Genomic DNA, 19,505 nt, shown 5'->3' with positions numbered 1-19,505 from the left:
CCTTAAAAGGAGTTGTTTTCCAGTTTTCCTAACTGATCTGTTGATCATTGTCTTGTTTGTGATATAAGCTACCCTCTTATCTGGAAGACCACAGATCTCTTTTTTATCATTCCTTGGTAACAAAAGACCTCTCCTTGCTGACAAAGCTTTTTCTTGCTAAATGTCATCCATACGCTGAAGCATTCTGGGAATGAGCAACTTTGACCATTTTATTATTTCTAGCTACAGTACAAGTCCACATGCTATTTATAAGTGAAAAGAAAAACCTTAATCATGAGATTAAACCACATCCATATATATGCAAATAATAGTGTATCTTAAGAAGCGTAAATTTTTAAACCAAGCGACCATTAACAAGGCACATACTACAAGCCTTATAAGTTAATTTATAAACAGTGTACAAAGACATTGTTTATTTATCCTTCTCCCTTCCCCAGCCACCCAGGAGATTTTGTTTAATAGAAAAGTGCACACATAGCATTAGCAAGCTCTTCTCTCCTCTCCGCTCCCTTCCCATTAATAAAAGGATCAGCCTTTCTCATCACAATTACGGATAGGTGACGAGATCAACAAAAAGGTCTTTTTTTAAATTAAGAAAGTAACTTCTAGTATAATAACTGCACTGAAAAGCAACGATTGTCCTTTATTATGTTATAAATTAGGGAAGGGCTCCGCTTAGTACAGAGGTTATGCAAGCATAGGGAAGTTGAATGACATGAATCTGTATTCTGTACCGTTTCCTTTCTTGAGTGTAGAATAGTTTCATTGTGTATCTTTATTCTTGGCTGTTTCCATCTAAATTTTACCCTATCCCATTGTTTTTATACTAATTCCATCTGTTATTTTGGGGTTTCCTGAATTTAATCTCAACTTCTTGTACTTTGATTATTGTAGAAAAAACTAACACACATTTGAGGTTATTGAGGAGTTGCTCTTTGTACTTCATTGCATTATAAAATTTCTGCCTTTTTTCTTCAGCTTTAGGATCACGGTAGTGTAATGCAGTGGTTATGTTACTGGACGAGTAATCTAGAGGCTTGGACTAATAAACTAGAGAATGCAAATCCCACCATGGCAGTTTTAGAATTTGAATTCAGTTCAAAAAGAAATCTGGAAATAAAAAACTGGCATCAGTAAAAGTGATCATGAAAGCTGCTGAATTGTCATAAAAACCCAACTGGTTTACTATGCTTTAGGAAACTGGCCGCCCTTACCCAGTGTGGCCTATATTACTACAGTGACTATACTTCAAAAGTACTTCATTGGCTGTGAAGCAATTTGGGACATCCTGACTTTGTGAAAGGTGCTATACCAATGCAAGTCATATTTTTCCTTGTGTGTGACTCCAGTCCCACACCAACGTGACTGAATCTGAACTTCCCTCTGAAATGGCCTAGCAAGCCACTCAGTTGTAGCAAACCGCTTGCAGTAGTTCAAGAAGGCCCACCACCACCTTCTCAGGTGTAACTAGGGATGGACAATAAATGCCAGTCTTGCCAGCGACACCGACATCTTGAGAATGAGAAAAAAACCTTGGTTTTGCTTTCAACTTGTGCCCATATTGGCCTTGGAGGGGGTACAGCACAGATTCATCAGAATTATGCCAGGGTTTAAAGGATTAAATTATGGGGTTAAATTAAAAGGAGTGAAATCAAGAATCACTTTTTCCACACAAAAGGATATTGGAAATCTGGAACATTCTCCCCCAAGAACCTGTTGAGGTTGGGTAAATTGAAATTTTCAAGACTGAGATCAATAGATTTTTGTTGGGTAAAAGATATCAAGGGAAATGGATCAAAGGCAGGTAAATGGCACTGAGGTGCAGATCAGCCATGATATAATTGAATGGTGGAATAGATTAGAGGGGCTGAATTTTCTGTTTATCATTTGTTTGACTATCATAAAATAGGATCCCGAATCTTTTCAGCTTGTTTTTCTGGAATTAATTGCATAAATGCATATATTAAAATACAGATATCATGACATTCAATCTTTACCCTGACTGAATATACAGCTAAACAAGTGAGTGTAGACTCAGACCAAGATTTTTTTTTAAAGTCCTAAAAATTTGAAAAAGTCAGTTAAAAAACAAAAATACTCAAAATTCCTGCAAGAGCTTCAAAAATGGAAACACAGGATCCAAGACATTTTTTATATATTCAGGACTACCATTAAATTAAAAAAATATATTTGACCTTACCCCTCAGGTAAGATCTTTTGACACTGCGAAAAGCAAAAAGATGAAAATTCATAGATATGATTTTTATAGGGTACCTCAGTTTGTTTTAAGTACTAGGGATTCATTGAAATTTCCCCCCCCACCCCACCCACCCTGCAAGCATCCAGTTAAGCGCTTTCAGTGAGTGCAAGTTGGCATTCCAGCCTTTGACATTTATTCAGGCTCCAGTCAAAATTTTTCTTCTTCTGGCTACTGGCCACCAGCTGCAAAAAATGTTTTTGTTGGTTCTCAGATAGGAATCAGCAAAATCCCGAGTGCTCAACAATAAATGTAATTTGATTAGAAGTACTGATACATCAATCCTCAAAATGCAGTTTATTTTATTAAAGACTTTCAGACAAAAAATACTTTAAATGTAATCTTTAAAATTAAATTCATCAGGCGAGTCCAAATTTTTAAAAAATTTTTTTACAATTTATTCATTCTCGGGATGTGGGTGTCGCTGGCAAAGCTGGCATTTATTGCCCATCCCTAGATGCCCTGAGAAGGTGCTGGTGGGCCTGCTTGCTCGGCCACTTCAGAATCAACCACGTTGGTGTGGGACTGGAGTCACATAGGTCAAACTGGGTAAGGACAGCAGGTTTTCTTCCCTAACTGACATTAATGAACCAGTTGGGTTCACTTTGACTTGGCACAATGAAAATAAGTAAGTAAAATATGTTCCACACACAGCTTTAGGATGCCACTTTCGCTTATTCCAACTGAATCCAATGTACAAACCAGTAAATGCAATAGGAACAGGCAAGGTGGAGTTACGCCCATCACTTTTTACTTATCTCCATTCTCATTGCATAATCTGTACTTAGTTGTTGCTTTGGCATATTGTTCTTGCGAAGAAAACATCCAGAATCTCCATCGTATTGCAGACCAACAAACTGACCATCTTACTCTGGTTAGATCTTCAATAATCTGGTCACTTCAGATCAGCCCTGGTCAGCAATTCCTTTGCTTTGCCCACTACAACAATTTGTTTCAATTTCTTCTCAGTAAACTAAATACTAATTTGTTCTATTGCACACTAGATAACCTCTCAAATCACGAATGTAACAGCCACAAACAAGGCTAACAGAATGCTAGATTATATTGCTAGATCAGTTGAAAAAGTGGTCACACTAAACTAGAGAGAGCCTGGTCAGACCAAACCTCGAATACGGTGTTCAGTTTCGGTTTCCAAGGCATAAAAAAGTCAAGCCATGAAGGTGGTGCAGAGAAGAGCCACAAACCTGATCCCTGGTGTTAAATCACAGTTGCCCAATAGAAATCACTGACTAACCACTAATTTTAGTAGAAAACACTCATTCACACAATACAGGTAAATATACTTCGCATACTTAAAAAGCACTGACAATGATTAAAAACCACTTGCACACTCTGCTTTCGTCTTACCATTTTATCAATAAATACACAAAAAGGTTAAAGTTCTCATCTATGTTGTGCGAATAGAAGTATTGCGAAGACATGCCCAATGATATGTTTATTACTCCTTGACTTACAAATCATGAATGCACATCGCCACATGTGGCCAATGGCTGAGGTATTGGACAACACAAAGGATCAACTTCTAAAGAAAACAAGATCGGGTGCACTGGAACACTTTATCCTTGAAAGGAGGTGATAAAGATCTTAAAGGAGCAGAGACGAGATTAAACAGAATAGATAAGATTAACCCAGCGCACTACTAAAAGGTAAGCCAAGATGCTAATATGAAGGGTTTCAGATTAAAACTGGATGGAAGGACAATTTAGGGCAGATATCAGGAAGAATTTCTCCATGCAAAGTGGAACATATAGTTAGGATACTGAAGGCAAAAACCTCAGACCCATTCAAGAAATAGTTAGAGGACGTTAGTTCTGAAGGAATGGGGGGAAGAATGCAATCCCCCCCCCCGCCACCAACCATCAGATGGATGAGCTAAACTGGGCCAAATGGCCTCCTTAATCTTGTATTTTTCCTGTGAACTCTTTAATACTTTTAAATTATTCAAATTATTTTTGCTTGTCCGTTTACTATAAATACTCGGCATATTATCCGGTTAGTTCTTCAAAGAAAAATCATCAGTTTTACATTTTTTAAACAATAGAAAAAGAACTGCAGAGAATCAGCGTCCTCTTGTCAGTTTAAAAAAAATAAAAATCGGCAAACAGATCAGGAAGTGAAATTAAAGGGACATTGGTTTTTTGAGAAATCATTAGGCCTGCATGAATCTCAAATAACACAATGGTGTAAAACATGACTCTGCCACCTGCAGGATGTCACTGTGACCAAAATGATGCATGAGTTTCCTCCCTCACCAAGTCTGTCAAACACTTTAATCGCTGGAGAATGTTCTTTTAACAGCAGTGATATCTTCACTAATATTTGGGGATTTAATTTTCGTTGTAAGTCGTCAAGTCCCTCGCAGTTAGCACCCCTAAGAATGCCAAGCTAGGTTCCCCCTTCCACAAAGCAAAAAATAAGACAAATCAAAAGGAGGTTAAAGGGAACATTGACTAATTAAAAAGGAAAAGAAAGTACTTTATTTCTTCTACAATTTAAAAAAAGTGTCCCTTGATTCTGGGTCAGCAATTATAAAATGCAGCACTGTACAAGCCACCATCTTCTGGTGAACACCCGGGAAAGGATCCCAATCCACTCACAAACGGAAAAAAAGTCAGATGAGCAGCCTTTCGATTGTTTTCAGAGCAAGCAGAGTGAGATCAAGATTTCTCAGAAAAAAGTGATGAAATTATTATAGCAACCATTTGAAAAAAAATACAAGAAAGATTGAGAATCGTTCTATGCACGTTTAAATAGTAGCCCTTGCAGATTTTATATCAAGCAGTTTAACAAGTCAGTACATTCCATCTTTCCATCTCCTCTCTTGCAGTATCATACAACCCTACAGACACCATTGTACCATTTAAAAAATATATATACCAAAGCTCATCCAGGGAACTCTTAACAGCCAACCAGATGCAGCATTGTAATCAAGTGCTTATAAAACTCAACCCATTAATATTCCCCCTGCAACTACTGCTACCAGGTTGTGTTTTTAGATATATATATTTTTGTCTTTTTCTCATATGCAAACGCTGCAGCCCAAATAGAGATCAGTTAACTTATCAACGACTCCTTAAGTCGCTACATACCTCTTCAGTTAACCATGTTCCCCATTTTTATGTTGCCTGCAAATTTTAAGACTGTGCCCCTTATACCAAAGTTCATATCCCTGGGAGACTCCACTGTTTACATCCGTCCAGTGTGTAAAACAGCCACGAACCACTATTTTGTTTTCTGTCCTTTAGCTAACTTCCTAACCACCCACCTAAATTTGCTTCACTACAGTCAAAGGAAGAATAAAGAGACCCACAAACAGAATTTCATAACAAGTTGATAGAATATATAGCACTGTATCTTCGAAGGGTAGGGTTATTAATTGTAGCTTCCTTCAAACTGCTAGGTAACAATGGCTCAGATTTTGCGGTGGTACTCTCAAGAATACGCCATCATACCACCTTCGAAATCCACCGCAAGTTCAGGATTTCCGCATGCATATGCGCTAAGTCCCGAACTTGCGGTCTGTCAACGTACGCGTTGATAGGCCATCCGCCCCACCACCGAAAACCTAATTGCTGGCGCAGAGTTGGGCTATCTGCCCACCAACTGCCCAGCAATTACGTATGGAACTTTTACGGCTGGTGGAAACAGGTGCTTCCACAGTGTAAGGGATACCGAAATGAAAAAAATGCTTTTTTTTAACTAAATGACATCCAGGAACATTAAAAGATTTGATGAGAAGCAATCCTAGTGTACGTTAAAGCTGCAGGTTTTTGCACAGTGCACAGTATTTGTTCAGAAGTGAGAATTATGAGTAATGAATTGGATTCCCATGATAAAAGCTAAATCTGTATGTATTTTAAAGGTTGTAATAATGAAGTAATGTAGTAATTTAAATGAATGAAAAACAAGCTGTTTTCTGATTCGGGGACCAGGCCCACATGATCCCAGGTACGCTTCCGCACAGGCTGCGTCCCTGGGATCTGTAGGCCATTATGCTGCCCTCCTACTCGTAGCGTCAGAGCGCAAGTTTACACAAGAGGGCCGCCATTAGGTAGGTGCGTATTCTTTTTGCAGGTTGGCAACTTACTCCGGAGGAACGCTGCCGACTGCAATTTTTGGTCCATAGTTTCAGACCTCCTGTACGTACATAGACTCCAATTATTTATCCTCCCTTTTCCACTAAAGTTGAACAAGGACTCACATATATAATTTCAGAGCACTTAAAATTATCTTATACTTTCCTAGTGAGCATCCCAAGAAATAAAAACAAATCTGCATTTATACAGCATCTTGGATCACTGAAACATCTCAAAACGCTTCACATAACTGCTTTGAAATGGAAATATCTTACGTAAGCAAACAAAATGCTATTTTTCACACAATTGGATGCTCTGATCAATAATAAATGACCCTCATCAGTTGTCTTGTTGAGAGAGGTAAGTTAGCGAGGGCAGCAGGAAAACTCCCTGCTCCTCTTCCATTAGTGCCATGAGGTCTTTGAAGTCCACCTGAATGACTGGAACAGGTAAACATGTGGGATTAACATGTCATCCAGACAACACCTCTGACAATCCAGCACTGCTTCAGTATTGCACTGGAGTATGTGCTAAAATCTCTGAGTAAGGCTTGAATCTACAATCTCCTGATTCAGACGACTGAGCCAAGCATGAAATATTTTCATCGCAGTTTAGTCTATAATTTATTTTTTACAAGTTTGTTGCTCTTCAGTTGCAAAAGTTTCTACCTAAATGGCATTGAGGAATTTTTCATTCCACTAGTGTGGCTGCATAGTTGGCCGATCTCACCACCTGCTCAACTGACCCTACCTCAAAATTAAGGACTGGAAATTCTTAGACATTTTCCAGTTAGAGGAAATATTCTGCTAAACCGATTTGGCTTCTTTCCTACATCTGCTTGATAACTGCACATATTATTTCTCTCCTGTATCGTAAATCTACCATGCAAATAAAAAAATATTGTGCATATAATACCCACCTAAATAATGCAAATACACCACACATCAATAGTGCCAAAGAACTGAAAACAAAAGTATTCTCTCAAATAGCTATTTATCTCTTCCTGCCAATCTTGTTTCCAAACATAGAAGATAGGAGCAGGAGTAGGCCTGGGAGGTCTCTGGGAGGTTATTTGTGTCCTCCTTTGTGAAGACAGAACCAAAATATGCTTCTGCCCAATCACCCAACTTGTCCTTTTCTTGAGACTCCTTATCCAGATATATTTCTACAGACACCAGTATCCGATTCAATTATCTGTTCTTCATGTGCACGTCTGGACAGCAAGAGCCCAAAGTTGATCCTACTTGACAACAATGATAAATTGCAGGGTTGTTCTGCGCAGCTTTTAAGATTTAGGCCTAGAAATTCGGTGGCGCCCCAAACCCTGGGCGCCGGAATTACCGCTCCGGACTGAACCGCTTGCGCCAGCTGGAAATTCAGTTTCAGCGCCCCAAATGGAAGCGGGGGGCGCAGCTCGAGGCACCCCGCATCCCTCTTGGGGCGCTGTAACTGAATATCGCAGCGCAAACTGCCGCAGCGCCACACGCTGCGGCGCGGCGCGCTGCGGTACTGCAGGCCTTCCTCACCTTCTTAAAGGGGAGGGGCCTGCACCAGTGCGATCAGAGATCGCGAGTGCCGGCAAAAGAGCCCGGCACCGAGGAGAAGTGCCGGGCTCTTGGGACACAGCCGGCACTGCCCGGGGTGGATGCGCAGGAGGCCGGGGACGGCGGCGCGAGGAGGTGCTGGCAGGCGGCCAGCAAAAAAAATGGCCACCCCGCACCGCCCCATTAATTAGCGCCACTACCGCCGCAGGTAGGCCCCCCTGAACCGGTCTCAAATTGCGACCGGCGTTACAGCAGGGGGCGTGACCAAATATTGCGATCGGGGCGGTAGCGGGGCGCTGCGCACACCGATGACGTCATCGGTGGCAGCGCAGCGTACAGGCTAACGCCGCCATTAGCGCCCTGCTAAATTTCGCGGGAGGTGAGGCCAGTGGCGCTAAACCCACTAAGTGCCCTCTTTGGGTGCTAACTGGTGGCGCAGCCCACCAAATTTCTAGGCCTTAGTTTTTTTGGATCTGGAATTGTTTTGGGTAAGTTTTTTAAAAATTCATTCTCGGGATGTGGACGTCGCTGCCCATCCCTAGCTGCCCTGAAAAGGCGGTGGTGAGCCTTCTTTTTGAACCGCTGTAGCGGTTTCATACAACAGAGTGGCTTGCTGGGCTACTTCAGAGGGCAGTTAAGAGTCAACTACATATAGATAGGCCTGACCAGGTAAGGATGGCAGGTTTCCTTCCCTACAAAGCACATTAGGGAACCAGTTGGGCTTTTATGACAATCCAACGCCTCTGGATTACTAGTCCAGTAACATAACCACACTACTGTAACCTACAATTGCTTTCTGGGCTAAAGAGTATAGTTAAAGACATGTACTGAAGTTGGAGCTAATAGTGTAATGATATGTGGGACATTTTCACATGGAACTTTCCCTGAAAGCACAATTGAGATCAGAAATTCACCAATTAAGAAACATAGGAGATAGGAGCAGGAGTAGGCCATTCGGCCCCTCGAGCCTGCTCCACCATTCAATGCGATCATGGCTGATCATCCAAATTCAGTACCCTGTCCCTGCTTTCTCCCCATAGCCCTTGATCCCTTTAGCCTTAAGAAATATATCCAACTCCTTCTTGAATATATTTAATGAATTGGCCTCTACTGCCTTCTGTGGTAGAGAATTCCACAGGTTCACCACTCTCTGGGTGAAGAAATTCCTCCTCATCTCTGTCCTAAATGGCTTATCCCTTATCCTTAGACTGTGGCCCCTGGTTCTGGACTCCCCCACCATTGGGAACATCCTTCCTGCATCTAGTCTGTCCAGTCTTGTCAGAATTTTAAGTTTCAATGAGATCCCCTCTCATTCTTCTAAACTCCAGCGAGTATAAGCCCAATCGACCCAATCTCTCCTCATACGTCATTCCTGCCATCCCAGGTATCAGCCTGGTGAATCTTCGCTGAACTCCCTCCATGGCAAGAACATCCTTCCTCAGATAAGGCGACCAAAACTGCACACAATACTCCAGATGTTGTCTCACCAAGGCCCTGTACAACTGCAGCAAGACATCCTTGTCCCTGTACTCGAATCCTCTCGCTACGAAGGCCAACATACCATTTGCCTTCTTAACCGCCTGCTGCATCTGCATGCTTACCTTCAGCGACTGCTGCACAAGGACACCCAGGTCTCGTTGCACTTCCCCTTCTCCCAATCTATTGCCATTCAGATAATAATCTGCCTTCCTGTTTTTGACACCAAAGTGGATAACCTTGCATTTATCCACATTATATTGCATCTGCTATGCTTCTGCCCAATCACCCAACCTGTCCAAATCATCCTGGAGTTTCTCAGCATCCTCCTCACAGCACACACGACCACCCAGCTTTGTGTCATCTGCAAACTTGGAGATATTACATCTAGTTCCCTTGTCTAGATCATTAATATATATTGTGAATAGCTGGGGTCCAAGGACCGATCCCTGCAGTACCCCACTAGTCACTGCCTGCCACTCGGAAAAAGACCCGTTTATTCCAACTCTTTGCTTTCTGTCTGCCAACCAGTTCGCTATCCAAGTCAATACCTTGCCCCCAATCCCATGTGCCTTAACTTTACACGCTAATCTCTTATGCGGGACCTTATCGAAAGCCTTCTGAAAGTCCAAATACACCACATCCACTGGTTCTCCCTTATCTATTTTACCAGTTACATCCTCAAAAAATTCCAGTAGATTAGTCAAGCATGATTTACCTTTTGTAAATCCATGTTGACTTTGTCCGATCCTGTCACTGTTTTCCAAGTGCTCGTATTACATCTTTTATAATGGACTCTAGCATTTTCCCCACTACCGATGTCAGGCTTACCGGTCTATAATTCCCCGTTTTCTCTCTACCACCTTTTTTGAATAGTGGGGCAACATTAGCTGCCCTCCAATCCATGGGTACTGTTCCAGATTCCATCGAATGTTAGTAGATGCATTGCTGATCATCTTCCATTTCTAGGGCCACTTCCTTAAGTACCCTAGGATGTAAATTATCAGGCCCTGGGGATTTATCGGCCTTCAATCCCGTCAATTTCGCTAACACCATGAGATCATGGCTGATCAAAATCATATCCTGCCACTCTTCAATTACAGCTTGAAATTACAACGTCACTTTGCCAATCCAGTAATAAAAGTTTCAAAAGCCCCACCACTCAATGCAGAGTACAATTTATAAAGTTTTGTTTTTTAAATAAATGGTCTTACATTCACTTAAAATTCAAAGTTTAAAAAACAGTCTACAGCACCGTCTTACAGACCAGGTCCTCCCAAGCTACAAGTTTATTTTTCCCTGGGCTTGGCACAACCTCGAAAAAGCAGCCATATTTTCTGGCAGAATGAGCTCAGAGAAATCTTGATTATCATTGGAGAAAAGTCCACTTCTAAATTAGAAAAGATATTGACTATAGTTCTAAAAAAAACTGTTTCAAGCCAGCACTAAACTGCAAGTTGGGTCTCTACTTTCTGGGACTAGGGACTAGGGACAGGGTCACTGGCAAGGCTTGGAAGCTAAGCAGAGCCAGGCCTGGTTAGTACCTGGAGGGGTGACCATCAGGGACGACCAGGTGCAGAAGGTCACGGAAGGAGCCCCGGGAGGGGCGGCTGGTGAGCAGGCCCGGGCGTTGGGCTGAAGATTGTCGGACAGGAGGAATGGTGGAAATGGAATGGCGGCGCGCACAGACGCAGCAGCTTTGCTTCTCCCAGGACGGTGCTATTTACGTTTAATGTTAATGTTATTTGTACTGGACTCATGGGAGCTTGCAAGATCACATTTCGTTGTTCATGTACTTGTGCATTGTACAATGACAATAAAGTTGAATTATTATTATTACTTCTTAAGAGTTTTCCAATTCTGTTTAACCCTTGGAATCAGCCGGAATGCAGGACTGGACCATCACAGAGCCACAACGCAGGACAAGGCTGAGATGAAAACTGAACAAAAACAGGAGCTGCAAACGACCTCTAGGAACAATAAAATCTACGACGCAGAAAGAATTTAAAGCCCGTCTTTGACAATAGAAGTCTGCATATTTTAAATTTAAAATACCAGTTTTAAAGATTGCTTTTGAATTCAGTTATTACAATCGATGGCTTGTTCCTTGTTTATGCTTGTCCTGATGGTTGCATTCAGTCTCAGTCACTGAATTTGCTCCCCACTGCTGGCTCTCAGCAGCATACCTTTATGGGTTGACTTCTATTTATGCATAAACATCATGATTTTGCTTGCATTACTTTACCATTCCAGTTTACAGAATGGGCAAGGCGAAACTAAGTTTTGTGGAAGATCCAAATTGGTGCCAACATGATCGATGTGGGGTGCAGAATGTGATGCATTGTCATCTTTCATTAGTGTGTATTTAGATGTAACCATTAGTGTGAAGTTTGAAAATGTGAAGACTTACAGTAGCTGTCAGAAATCGTTTCAGTATTAAATCACTGCCTGCTGAACTCCCGGCTTCAGTTTAAAAAAAAAACAAGCAAATGGACCAAAATGAACCGATACCTAAATTTAACCCCTGCTACATTAATTGCATTTTAAAAGGGACACTACCTTGCAACAGCGGTTGGCAAACCTTTTATTTTGCTTGTAATCGTGACATCATGGTACTGATGACATGGAAACAGCTTGCGGCATCACAGTAAATGTGCTGCTCTTCTCTCTTTCGCAAAAAAGGAATAGTAAAATAATGATGCCCAGTTAATAAATTCTACGTGATCCGAATGGGGAAAAATTAGACCACTTAAAAAGCTGAAATTTTAAGAAAATCATTTGATTTTATTTAATATACGCGTGTGTGAGAGAAATTAATCTTATTTAATAATTACTTTTATTTTGATGATACTAATTAAGAGGTACACACAGAAAAGGTTGCATTGCAACAAATTTTGAAGTTTAAACTTAGCAATTGCAGATTCAAGTTACAAGAACAAGAGTATGTATGTGAATCAGCGACAATAGCTCAAAATACAAACTGAAGTTAAACAATTCTGCAGCAGCTGGTCCACTCTAACTTGCAGCCAATAGCTCACATCCCTCACAGACGGACAGACTCTCAGCCTGCTAACAATTGACGGTTTTGCATATTGCAAAATGTCATCGGGGTCCCATGAGTAGGTCATGCAAAACAAATTTGATTTTCACAAAGACCGAAGTTAGCAATATAATCACATTTTGAAATCTTCTATGCATTCTTTTATACATACATATTTCAACTAATCATTGATTTAAATTAACGTGTACATCTAGTGGATATTTGTATCGTCACTTGCGGCAACAAATACTGGCTGTAGTAACAACAACAACTTACATTTATATAGCACCTTTAATGTAGTAAAATATCCTAAGGTGCTTCACAGGAGCGACCATCCAACAAAATTTGACACTGAGCCACATAGAGAGATATTAGGACAGGTGAGCAAAAGCTTGGTCAAAGTGGTAGGTTTTAAGGAGTATCTTAAAGGAGGAGAGGGGCAGAGAGAGTAAGGGAGGGAATTTCAGAGCTTAGGGCTTTGGCAGCTGAAGGCACAGCTGCCAACTGCCAATGGTGGAGCAAAGAAAATCGAGGATGCGCAAGAGGCCAGAATTGGCAGAGCACAGAGATCTTGGAGGGTTGTAGAGCTGGAGGAGGTCACAGAGATAAGGAGGGAATGGCTATGAAGGGATTTGAAAATTAAGATGAGAATGGCAGGAACCATTGCACTTCTCCAAGTGTTGATTCCGGTAATGTAAAAGAAAAAGGCCGACACTTAAACAGAATGCGTTATTGTCCAAATCTTTTCCATGTTACTTGCATAATAAGTGAGGTTTACACATCCCACAGACTTGTAAATTCAATAAGGGAAGCTAAAAGTAACAGGTTTACTTCACAGGCTCTAGAAGTATGTTGTGATGGAATCAGTCAGTACTTTTAACAAAAGTAAGTTTTCCATTTTACAGCCACATCAAAGAAAAAAAAAAGAAAACAACTTGCATTTATATAGCGCCTTTTACGACCATGTGAAAAAAGAACAGTGATCTATTCCTCTGCTCCACTGCCCTTCTCAATGCCAGTCTGGGTTGGTGACGTGCCCTGTGACATGAATCTGGTCATTCATGTGGAAAGACTTATGAAATAATACTGGGTGGCCTGCTGGTAGCGCTGTCCAGGGAGAGTATAAATACTCGGGCATGGGCCCAGCTTGCTCAGGACATTCTTCAACAGGAACTAGTGAAGGACACAGCCAGATCTCCATGTTGAAAAACAGTTGATTAAAGCCTTGTTTAATACTTAAACCAAGTGCCTAGTAGTTTTCTTACATCACCCTGTATACCCAACTAACTGGAGACAGCATTAAGGAGGGAACTGCAAGAATAATCCTTTTTTTTTTAATTTGCTTTCTCTCCCTCTTCCAATCCCCCCACTCCCCCCTTGCTGCACCAATTCAAGGTATGTTTCTCATCCCTCTGAATTACCATACCATCTTACATTTTAACAGACCTGTAGGTGGCACTAAGAACATAAGAAATAGGAACAGGAGTAGGCCATTTGGCCCCTCGAGCCTGCTCCACCATTCAATAAGATCATGGCTGATCTTCTACCTCAACTCCACTTTCCTACACTAATGTAGTCATGAATAAATTTCTCACATGACAAAGGCAATGTTCTCCTATTTTTCAAGTCACCGAAATCTCTGGTCATTGTAATTCAAGCATTAGGCACTGGAGAAAAGAATTGTGTTGTGTTTAGTGCAGCATATACAGAAGAGTATATTTTAGATTTAGCCCAATTTTGTAGGCAAAGGCAGCAGCACAGAGCAAGGTCCCACAAACAGCAAATGAAAAAAAAACAACCAGATAATCTGATTTGGTCTTTATTGAGAGATCAGTGTTGGCCAGGACACCTTCTCCTCTTTAAATAGTGCCGTGGGATCTTTTATGTCCACTGATTGAACATTGCATCCAAAAGAATGTGCCTTCAACAATGCAGCACTCCCTCAGCACTGTATTGAAGATCCAGCTGAGATTATGTGCTGAATTCCCAGGATGGAATTTGAACCTTCAACCTTCTGACTTAGAGGTATGTTACCATGAGCCAAGATGACGGAGTGCATTTGTGGCTTTCTACACTGAAAAAAAGAGCAGCATATAGAAAACTATTGCCCAATTAAATATAGTCAAGAGGATTTATTTTTGCCTATTCTTCTATAAGTATCCCGAAAACAAGCGCAGGGATCAACTGGTGCCCGTTCAAAGTAATACATGCTAACTTTGTGCTGCTTATTGATTAACATGACTGTGGCATTCAGCCCAGCGCTAAACGTGTTGCTGATTGGCTGAATGCTCAGCAGGGGGCCCAAGTTCATGCGAGACTAGCACCAATTAAAGCTAGCCTGCACTTTTAAAGGCAGTCTGCGCCTCTTAAAGGGGAGATGCATTCTGCCTGCAACAGGTGATTCAACTGTCTGGGGAAGAGAGTCAAAACAACAAAAAGTACTACTGATGTCACAACTGGGAAGAGAGCATGCTCCAAGGTTCTCGGATGCAGCACTGGAAGCCTTGGTGCAGTAGTTGAACACGAGGAGAGGCCCCGTTTCCACAGGGGCAAGGAGACCCTCCAGGCAAATGCGGAAAAGGCAATGGGAGCAGATAGCCATTGTGGTCATTGTAGCCCGAGGACCTGGATGCAGTACAGGAAGTTTAATGACCTCACACGAGTGGTCAAGGTCAGTGAATTCATCTTCAAATACCATATCCCATCATCTGCACCACTAGCCTCACACACGGCTCAATGCACCACACCCCATCACTCACCTACCAACAAACTCTACCAAACATGACTCATAGCTCACCTTCATAGCTTCACCTCACCCTCACACACTTACCACTGAGTAATCCTCACACTCACATCTCACAGCTTGCACACACTGTCAGCTGTCCAACCACGACAGGCATATCACACAAACACATTGCACCACACTCACTGACAGACTTCCCTTTCTCTTGCAGGGCAAGATGGCTTACAACTGAAGACAGCAGGACCTAACCGGTGGGGGGACAGGCACAGGATAACCTTACCGGGGTGGAGGAAATGGTGCTGGCCATTATTGGGAGGGCCATCGCTGAGCCCATGGCCAGCGGCGGGGCTGAAACAATACAAGATGACCGTATCCTCATACGTAATCCTCCTTCTCGCATCCCACTTCGCCCTCATCCCACAATCTCTTCTGATATACAAGCAGCACATGGTGTAAACATGCACCTCTTGCTTCCTGCAACCCCTCCCCCCCCCCCCACCCCCCGAGCCACAACCTTACCATTGTGCCTTTCTCCTTTCAGATAGCCAAGAACTGACACCTGGCCAGGCACTGGTGGAGGAGCAGGAGATTGAAGAGCACCATGACACTGATGATGAAGACACAGCACCATCACTTGATTTCACACTCGCAGCCACCAGCTCAGATACCGACACTCCATGTACTTTAGAGGATGGGAGAGAGACAGGATCTACATGTGGTGAGATACAGGAAATGAGTGGCCTAAAGCCAGGGTAGGGGGAAAAAGGGTAGCGCAGGTGCCAGCTCCCCAGAGGGCGAGGTCGCACACGAGTTCTGCTGCAGAGGACTTCAATGGGGCAGCCTACAGAATAAGGTTGATGGGTATGCACAATGAAATGTTTGGTGCATTGGCAGGCCTGCCAGAAAGCCTGAGTGCAATGTCAAGCAGCACAGGGCTTTGCGCAGAGCTTGGAGCCCATGATATATAGCATGGAAGTGATGGGCAACTCCCATTAGCGCACTTGTAGACCCAACCATGATGCAGCATCTGATGGACAATGTCTCAGCTTCCATTGCAGCACAAGCCAAAGTCTGAGTGCTGCAGTGGAAGTTCAGATTTCTGTCATGCAAGCTCAAACTGCTCTCATACAGACTCAGCTTGCTGGCATCGTGGCAGCATTTACCAGGGTGGAAAGGGGCTTACAGGGTGTCACAGTAGCCCAGCAATCTGTCCTGGTTTGCGGAGGCGCTGCCCCTGGGGAGTGGCAATGGCTCCATAAAGCACGAACCTGCTGTCCTCTCTCAGGATGACAGCATTCGTCCTCCCACCACTGCCACTCTGCCATTGCCCTTGCTGTTGCCTGTCAGCCAGCCAGCCCAGACTGCTGCCCATGCAGAGCTGGTGCAGTCTAATGCCGGGCCTTCTAGGCCCAGAGGTGCTCGAGGTCATCCTGCAAGGCCATCTGCAGTCTCCCCAACTGAAAGTCAGCAGCCTTCTACCAGCCATGTTGCAGCCACTGGGGTAGCACTTCGTAGGAACACTAGGACAGGCATAGGCACACAGAAGACAGGCACCAAGGGAATGCACAAGACTGATTCGTTGACTTTGCTTTGCAATACTGGATGAATAGATGTATAAAGTTGGTTTGCAATGTTTCTTTTGTGGTGGCTTTTATTTCAGCATTGTGGCCAAGAGGACGCTGTGATGGTCCGGAACAAAGGGATGGTAAGATACGTGACTGTTGTACAGATGGGGATTAGGGGTTTTGTTCAGTGAAACCGTAGTTGAACAAGGCTATCATGGACAGCCCGGCCGGAGACAGGATGTGCCAGTTGCCTCCTCCCGCTCCTGCTCCTCCTCTTCCTTCTGCAAGCAGCTTGCCCTCTTCTTTGCTGCCTCTGCTCCACCTCCCCGTCATGCTGCAGGCCAAGGGAGATGACAACTATAACACCCATGACTGGGAGCAAGTGGTCTGACCTCATCTTCACATAGTCCATCTCCAACTCTTCCCTTCCTCGACTTCTCTGTCTCCATTTCTGGGGATAGGCTATCGACAAACATCCACTATAAGCCCACTGACTTCCACAGCTACCTGGACTACATTTCTTCCCACCCCGCTTCCCAAGGACTCTATTCCATTCTCCCAGTTTCTCCTTTTCCGTCGCATCTGTTCTGACGATGCCACCTTCCATACTAGTGCTTCCGATATGTCTTTCTTTTTCCTCAAGCGAGGATTCCCCTCTACCGTGGTTGACATGGCCCTCGACCTTGTCCGTTCTATCTCCCGCACTTCTGCTCTCGCCCCTTTCCCTCCCTCCCAGAACCACGATAGGGTTCCCCTTATCCTCACTTTTCACCCCACCAGCCTCCACATTAAATGGATTATCCTCCGTCATTTCCGCCACCTCCAGCGTTAACCCACCACCAAACACATCTTCCCTTCCCCTCCCCTTTCAGCATTCTGAAGGGACCGCTCCCTCCGCGACACCCTGTCTACTCCTCAATCACCCCCAAAACCCCCCTCCCCTTCCCACGGCACCTTCCCGTGCAAGCGCAGGAGATGCAACATCTGCCCTTTTACCTGCTCCCTTCCCACTGTCTAAACACTCCTTCCAGGTGAAACAGCGTTTTACTTGTACTTCTTGCAATTTAGTATACTGTATTCACTGCTCACGATGCGGTCTCCTCTACATTGGGGAAACCAAACGCAGATTGGGTGACCGCTTTGCGGAACACCTCCGTTCAGCCCGTAAGTATGATCCCAAGCTTCCGGTCGCCTGTCACTTTAATTCTCCACTCCACTCCCACCTTGGCCTCTTGCACTGTTCCAATGAAGCTCAACGTAAGCTCGAGGAACAGCACCTCATCTTTCGATTAGGCACTTTACAGCTTTCTGGACTCAACATAGAGATCAATAATTTCAGAACATAACCTCTGCCCCTATTTTTTCACATGGCAGCTGTTGATGATTCTGCCATTCCCATTTACGCCTCTTCTAGACTCATTTTGTTTCTTTACTTGTCCCATTACCATCTCCTTTTGCTTTGTACGATCATCCCTTTTGTCATTTAATCACTCCTGCCTTCTACCTGATCACAGACCGTTCCCTTTTTGCTCTTTGCTCCCCTCCCCCATTTCCCTGTCTTGCTTAAAATCGGTTCCATGTCTATAACTTTTTCCAGTTCTGACAAAAGGTCATCGACTTGAAACATTAACTCTGTTTCTCTCTCCACAGATGCTGCCTGACCAGCTGAGTATTTCCAGCATTTTCTGTTTTTATGCTCAACTCTCTCAGTTTTGAATTCTATCATCTGTTGGGAGACAGGGAAGATTCTATACATATTTTCTTCAATTATATAGGAGCAAAATAGAGGTTTATAAAAATAAAATGATTCAGAAATGCACGGAAATTCTCCACAACTGGCTATATTCTCTCTTTATATGCTGCGGTGAAATCTTTAAAAAGTCAACGTACTGCTATGGTTAGAAACCAAGATTAATATCTCCCAGTAGATTATACTTAAACTGCATTGAATTTAAACAAAATTATAACTAGCATATTTAAATAACATTGTCGTCCCTTGTAGAAAATGTCCCATGGCGTTTTACAAGGGGCAGGGAAAAAGAAAAAGAAAAGAAAACAGGCACAGAACAGGAATGGATACCATGCCTTGGAGGAAACAATTAGGTGGGGTGACCAAAAGCTTGGTCAAAAAGATGGATTTTGAGAATGTTTTTAAAAGTAGCAAGAGAAGAGGAGGTAGTGGTATTTACAGAGGGCGCTGCAGGAAATAGGGCCAAGGTGGCTACATGCTCCGCAATGTCTTATTCACATAACAAACTAATTTTCCAACTAGAAGTGCCACCAACATTCAGAGTCTATTTTAAAACACCCAACAGAAATTGATGTAGAGCAATGCTTACTGCACACATGCCGCTGGCTCTTGTAATTCTAGACCAGCCTTCACAAATATGATCGTTTATCAGCCCCAATTCACGGTTTCAGTAGGGATTCTTGTGTGATACTTTGCACGCTGGTCCATTCATACGCAAGTGAAGAATTTCTGACTTTTATTCTGATCAAAGTACAACCTGCAGCGTTTGAGAGTATTTGCAACATTTTTCTTTTTAACAACTTTGTAGGTGTTTGGAAAGACGTTTCTTTTTAAGGTGGGTATGATTCAAGGGTATGACACGAGATAGGCAAGCATGTAATGGTATGGAATATTGGCCAGCACAAGTTTGCAGTAATCAGAAGAAAATCATTAAGCGAAAATATCTTTCCAGATACAAGAGCATCACATTGTGCAATAGATTCAGTTTCACACTTTAATGACATGTTGTTCTCTTTCAATTTATCGAAACACC

General features: G+C 42.9%; 1 protein-coding gene across 5 annotated transcripts in view; it reads right to left on the bottom strand.

Annotated features, from left to right (window-relative positions):
* The window catches only part of sh3kbp1 (SH3-domain kinase binding protein 1), a 295,127-nt gene that overhangs the window by 188,082 nt on the left and 87,540 nt on the right, over window positions 1-19,505 (bottom strand). The window contains exon 1 of one of the 5 annotated variants that reach the window (XM_086006350.1): window positions 6,689-6,709. The exons of the other annotated variants lie outside the window; for them this stretch is intronic. Within the exon in view, the coding sequence (XP_085862476.1) occupies window positions 6,689-6,694 (6 nt within the window). The 5' untranslated portion in view covers window positions 6,695-6,709. Of the gene's footprint in view, window positions 1-6,688; window positions 6,710-19,505 lie in introns of those variants that run through there. 5 annotated transcript variants of the gene reach the window in all.

The sequence above is a fragment of the Somniosus microcephalus genome, chromosome 14 (genome assembly GCF_052327205.1).
Source record: "Somniosus microcephalus isolate GS21.2 chromosome 14, FLI_Smic_1.0, whole genome shotgun sequence".
Classification (NCBI taxonomy): domain Eukaryota; kingdom Metazoa; phylum Chordata; class Chondrichthyes; order Squaliformes; family Somniosidae; genus Somniosus; species Somniosus microcephalus.
Note: the sequence above shows the minus strand (reverse complement) of the source record. Positions and strands in the feature narration are given on the sequence as shown.